At 35.8% G+C, this 5,994-nt stretch overlaps 1 protein-coding gene across 1 annotated transcript in view; it reads left to right on the top strand.

The window, feature by feature from the left end:
* Nucleotides 1–1,915: 1,915 nt before the first annotated feature.
* Nucleotides 1,916–5,994, top strand: part of LOC143027029 (major facilitator superfamily domain-containing protein 6-like) — a 97,460-nt gene continuing 93,381 nt past the window's right edge. Inside the window, exon 1 of the mRNA XM_076187872.1 lies at nucleotides 1,916–2,071. Coding sequence (XP_076043987.1) covers nucleotides 1,981–2,071 — 91 coding nt within the window. The 5' untranslated portion in view covers nucleotides 1,916–1,980. The remainder of the gene's footprint in view (nucleotides 2,072–5,994) is intronic.

The raw sequence follows: 5,994 nt of genomic DNA, 5'->3' as shown, positions 1-5,994 counted from the left end.
TGACAGAAAACTCTTAGTAACTACATAACAGATTAAATAAAATTATACAAAATGAAACCAGAGACGGACTTGTAACAGGAAGCTGAAAACATTAATTTTAACAAAAGAAATATAGTTAATGAAAGTGACATGAAGTTAAGATATAATAAAATTATAATAAAATGATAATAATTAAACCAATGATAAATTGATGAATATATAAATAAATGAGTAGTTTAAAGGATTAAATACAATAAGATAAAATAAGAAAACGAAATGAATGATTATATTTAAGAACATACGGTGCTTTATTTTATTTTATTATATTTTACTTTTTCCAACTAGTTCAATAACAACGTTTTATATTAAGGGGATGGACTTTGTTGTTTTCTTCAGTAACATTTCAAAAGGATCAAGTTTTGTAACACTAAAACTTTCAAATATTCCTTGAAGAGCATTTGATAAATAACCCAAAAGTTCTTCCCGTCAGTGAAAGTCTGTAAGTTCTAAACACTTAAAAAGTTGTCAAATTTGGTCAACATGTCTTCTTCACCACCGATTCCATGCTGGTTAGCATGCTACTTGCTTTTGTTTCAAATGTTAAATCACTTATCGTTTTATAGTGAGAAGCTGAAAGACGAACTAAAAAAAAATTAAGTCTATACGAATGTTAGACACCTTATCGGGATTTTTTACATAAGATGACAGGTCTAGAATATTGTAACTGAAGTCGTTTCAACTCAAACGAAGAAGCAAAAGGAAGTAGCATGTTAGTGAAAAATGCCTAGTGTGCCGCCATGTCTAACCTAACTCGGCAACATAATTGACACTTGTCGATTTCTCAACTTCTGACCGTCGCCAGGTGATTTTATTAAACTAATTGAACTTCATTAATCGGCTACATAGACCATTATTTGTTGTTACTTGTGGTCCTCGTTATTTTCGAAATCAAACACAGAAATGTAAATTTGTGGATGGAGATTGTTTGTTCTGAAGCATTTTTGGGTTTGTTCTACAGGATCTGCGTGGTATGGTCTCCTTGCTTTCTGCCAAGGAGTGAGGGAAAATACACATTCTCTCTCTCTCTCTCTCACACACACACATACAAATACACACACACATACACATAGTACACACGTACACACACACAGTCACACATAAGACACACACACACATAGATACACACAGGTCACAACAGACACACACACAAACAAAACAGACACGTATACAGTCACACACACACACACACATATACAGACAAACACACAAACAAAACACACAGGGATACAGTCATACGCACATATATTGACACACAAGACATATATACACACACATATATAGACAGAAAAGACATATATACAGACACTCAAACATATAAACAGAAAAGACATACACAGAAACACACACACATATATAGACAGAAAAGACATATACAGACACACACATATATATACAGAAAAGACATATACAGACACACACATATATAGACAGAAAAGACATACACAGACACACACACATATATAGACAGAAGACATATACAGACACACACATATATAGACAGAAAAGACATATACAGACACACATATATAGACAGAAAAGACATATACAGACACACACATATATAGACAGAAAAGACATATACAGACACACACATATATAGACAGAAAAGACATATACAGACACACACATATATAGACAGAAAAGACATATAAAGACAGAAAACATATACAGACACACATATATAGACAGAAAAGACATATACAGACACACACATATATAGACAGAAAAGACATATACAGACACACACATATATAGACAGAAAAGACATATACAGACACACACATATATAGACAGAAAAGACATATACAGACACACATATATAGACAGAAAAGACATATACAGACACACACATATATAGGCAGAAAAGACATATACAGACACACAACACACAGACACACGCAGACATACAGACACACACAGACATACAGATCCCCAGCAACCATGGCAGAGAGCTTCTCAGACAGTTTGCGGAGGAACTGCCTTTCGGTCAGCCTAATCCATCTGAAGATCCTTTTCTTCATCATCTACTCAGGTGAGTTTTGAATTCCACAGTCTCCGCCCCGTCATCCAGTAGGCCCCGCCCCCTTTCCCCAGAGTCGTCGCTGATAGGCTAAATTTGCTTTTGTTGCATCAGGCAAAAATTATAATAGATTATAAGATAAACTACATAAATAGATAAGTCTGATTTATAGTAAACAAAGAGATATAAGAAAACAGATAAATAATAAATAAATAAAACTGTCTTGCATAAATGTTTATTTTTTGTTATCAACCTCTTGCCATTGGTCTTGTCAATGTTTATAGAACAATATTGTATTACGTTGTATGAAATTGTTTTTGTTTTTTGTCACAAGTAGATGTGTGTACACTTTCTTAATTTCTTTTACTAGCGTGTCTTCTTTCATATTTTTTCATGCAATATTGTGTTGTTGTTTTTTTCATTTTGTTCCATTGATATTTTTCTTAGGGCATTAGAACATAATTTCTTACTCGTGTATATATATACATACATTATATATATATAGTCAGAAAGTTCTGATGAAATGGGTGGGAATGTTTTTGTGCCTTGTCCTATTTGGCTACCCCCCTGGTAAGGGGGAAAAAAGCCTTGGCATATGTATGTATGTATATATATATATATATATATATATATATATATATATATATATATATATATATATATATATATATATTATATATTATATATATAAATGTACACACACACTTTAGATAAAATGAGATATGAAGACGGGACACTACGAGCATAGCTCCCCTTCCCGTAAAATACAACTAGGTAAACACACACACACACACACACACACACACACACACACACACACACACACACACACACACACACACACATATATATATATATATATATATTCATACATATATCACTGTTAAAATTATATATATATATATATATATATATATATATATATATATATATATATATATATATATAAAACTGTTAGTTATAATATGCATGAAAAAATTGTGTTATTTTAACCAGAGTACTAATTCTTGTTTATCTATGACATTTATACATGCATAAATTTTGTAAAGTTCCACCACGATCAAAGGCGTTTTTAGAAATGGTGTACTGATAATTTTCAACACTAGTTGAAATCTCATAAATGGTAGCACAATAATACATTTGAGCGAGACAATTTTCGTGAAGAATCTTGGAAAAAAATGACAGGCATATGTACCATGTAGTTCAAAATAAACATATTTTTACATTATTTTTTTCTACGAACTAAGCAAAATTATGAATACCACTTACTTCAGTAAGAAAGATAGATATATTAAAAATTGCACCTGCACCAGTCGGAAAGATAATAGCCACCCTGAAGCAAGTTGAAGTTTTCTCTTATGATATTATTTCCGTTTTCTTTGAAGGTCTCGCTCTAATTCAAGGAACATTAATCTCAATGGATCTATCTCGTATTTGGTAAATCACACACACATGCACACACACACACACACACACACTCGTGGCGCAGTGGTTAGAGTTCCCGGCTGCCACTACGGCGGTCCGGGTTCGAATCCCGCCCATGGCTGAAATGATTTCAGTACCGCTACGCTGCGAGTTGTTACTCCAACTCTCGTGGCCGGGGAGTTGGTTCTGTGTATGTGTGTAAAGTCACAGCATTACCCATAGGTCATACATGAGCTCTGAGCTCTCTTCCGGTAGAGAAATAGCTGTCGATCACGAGTCCAACACGTGATCCAAGACCATGGTGAATCACACACACACACACACACACACTTGTGCACGCCCAATGGAAATAAAGTTCAAGTCGTAGCCTTAGCAAAATAAGTAATGAGTAAGTCTTGGAAGTTAGCTCAAGAGGAAAAGTTAAAAAAGTATTTGGATTAGGAAAGATGTTCACGAAGAGGAACGGACAGACACGGAAGCCAAAGCCTAGAATAATAGGAGGACCGAAGATTTTTTTTTTTTTTTTTTTTTTTTTTTTTTTTAGTTGTCAATCATAAGGTGAGGATATGGTTCGTAAGAAAACAAGACGGCAGTATTGCAAAGTACGCACTTCAAGGAAACTTAGAATACTAATCTGACGATTTACTATCAGCTAGTTTGGAGATGAATGACTACTTAAGGATATACGAGCCTGATATATTGTGTCTAGTAGAGAATAAACTCCCACAAAAAATAATCTATATACAGTTGGGGAACGACAGATACACTTCCTGGGGAAGAGAGAGAGAGAAGATAAAAAAGGTGGAGACAGAGAGGATAAAAAAAGGTGGAGGAGTAATGTTTGTGGTGGAAGTGACATAAAAGTGGAAGAGACAAATCTGAAGGAAGAGAAGGCTGAAGCAATCCACCTAAACTTCAGAACTGAAGGACACAATAAAAGAAACTTCATGGTGGCTTATGTTCCTCCCAAGACAAGAACCTGGGATGAAACTGAATATCAAGATATATTAAAGAATACAACCCTTTTTTCCTATAGGAAAAAAATATTTAATAAAGTAGTAACATAGTCCATATTGGAAATTTTAATTGTGGTGAGGTCAACTGGAAGGAATGGGAAGCAAGCGGTACAGCAGATTTCTGGGGGAATATACTGTTAAGTATAGCAATAGAGAATACAATGATCCAGTGGGTAAAAGAAGGGACCCGGGTAAGAGGAGATGACACTTTCACAAGATTAGATTTGTTATTAACCAAAGAGCCGGATATCATGAGCTCCTTGAACTATCTTTGCTCAATAGGAAAAAGTGACCATGTTACAATTGAATTTCAGCTGGAGAATGAGGAAACAGAGCCAAAGAATGAGTCGCACAGGCAAGGGAGACTCAAGTTTATGAAAGCAGATTAGGGTTGAGAAAGTTCTTTGAATATACAAACGGGGATGAATTCATGAATACCATAGGAATAAGGAGGAAATGGGAAGTTTTTATTGACATTTACAGCCTGGGAGTGAACAAACATGTGCCAAAGACTAGAGAGGGGAAGAAGCAAGAAAAGGATTGGTTTAACAAAAAGTGTGAGATTGCGAAAAAGGCCAGAGATGCGGGTTGGGGAAAATGGAGGAAGAAAAGAAACAACAAAACAAAAGGAGCTTACAAACAAGCTAGGAATGACTATGCCAGGATTCACATGGAGGAAGAAAGTAATTTTGAAAGAGGCGTAGAAGATAAATGCAAAGATGAACGAAAACTGTTTTACTGGTTCATAAATAGTAAATTGAGACACAGAGAAGAAATCACCAAGTTAATAGTAGATGGTGAGGTCTTTGAAGAGGCCTCAGCTCAGGGAGAAATAATGAATGAAAGTTTTCAATCGGTCTTCACAGCTATCATAAAATTTCAGCTCCCACCACACAACGCTCTTACAAAGATATTATAAAAATCCCTTATTGTAACTCCATCAATCCTTCTATTAATTTCATCTCCAAGAACCGCCTCACACTTGCCTATCATTACCCCCAACAGAATACATAAATTGTCAATGTCCACCAAAGATTAGGGGAACCGAGGCTCCGAGTTTATAGCCTACCCTGTCGGGATTGTGATCTAGTGTACCTTGGTCAAACCGGAAGGGACCTGACACCAGATTATCCGAACACAAAAAGTCCATTAGATATGCCCGAGAAAATTCGGCTGTGTTCCAACATGTGAGCAACAAAAATCATTGTTTTGACTAGGATTAGGCTAAGTTAGTTTTAAAGTCTACGGTTTCAGGAGGAAAATTGTTGAATCTGCCTTATTTGTTGAATGTCCGAACCTCAACATTTCCAAAGGACTATGGTCTCTGGACGTAATCTCGCGTCTAGCAGTGAGTCGTTTGGTTAAGAATTTTCACCCTCCTGACCTCGCTTCACCCTCCTCCGACCCCGCAATCCTTCCCTCCCCCCTCTGACCTCACCCTCTACCCCTTCTGACCTCACTCCCCTACCCCTTCTGACCCTGCCTTGAGTGGCG

The sequence above is a fragment of the Oratosquilla oratoria genome, chromosome 7 (assembly GCF_046742065.1).
Source record: "Oratosquilla oratoria isolate Oo_2021 chromosome 7, ASM4674206v1, whole genome shotgun sequence".
NCBI classification, from domain to species: Eukaryota; Metazoa; Arthropoda; class Malacostraca; order Stomatopoda; family Squillidae; genus Oratosquilla; species Oratosquilla oratoria.
The sequence above is the reverse complement of the archived record's forward strand: the minus strand, read 5'-3'. Positions and strand labels throughout refer to the sequence as shown.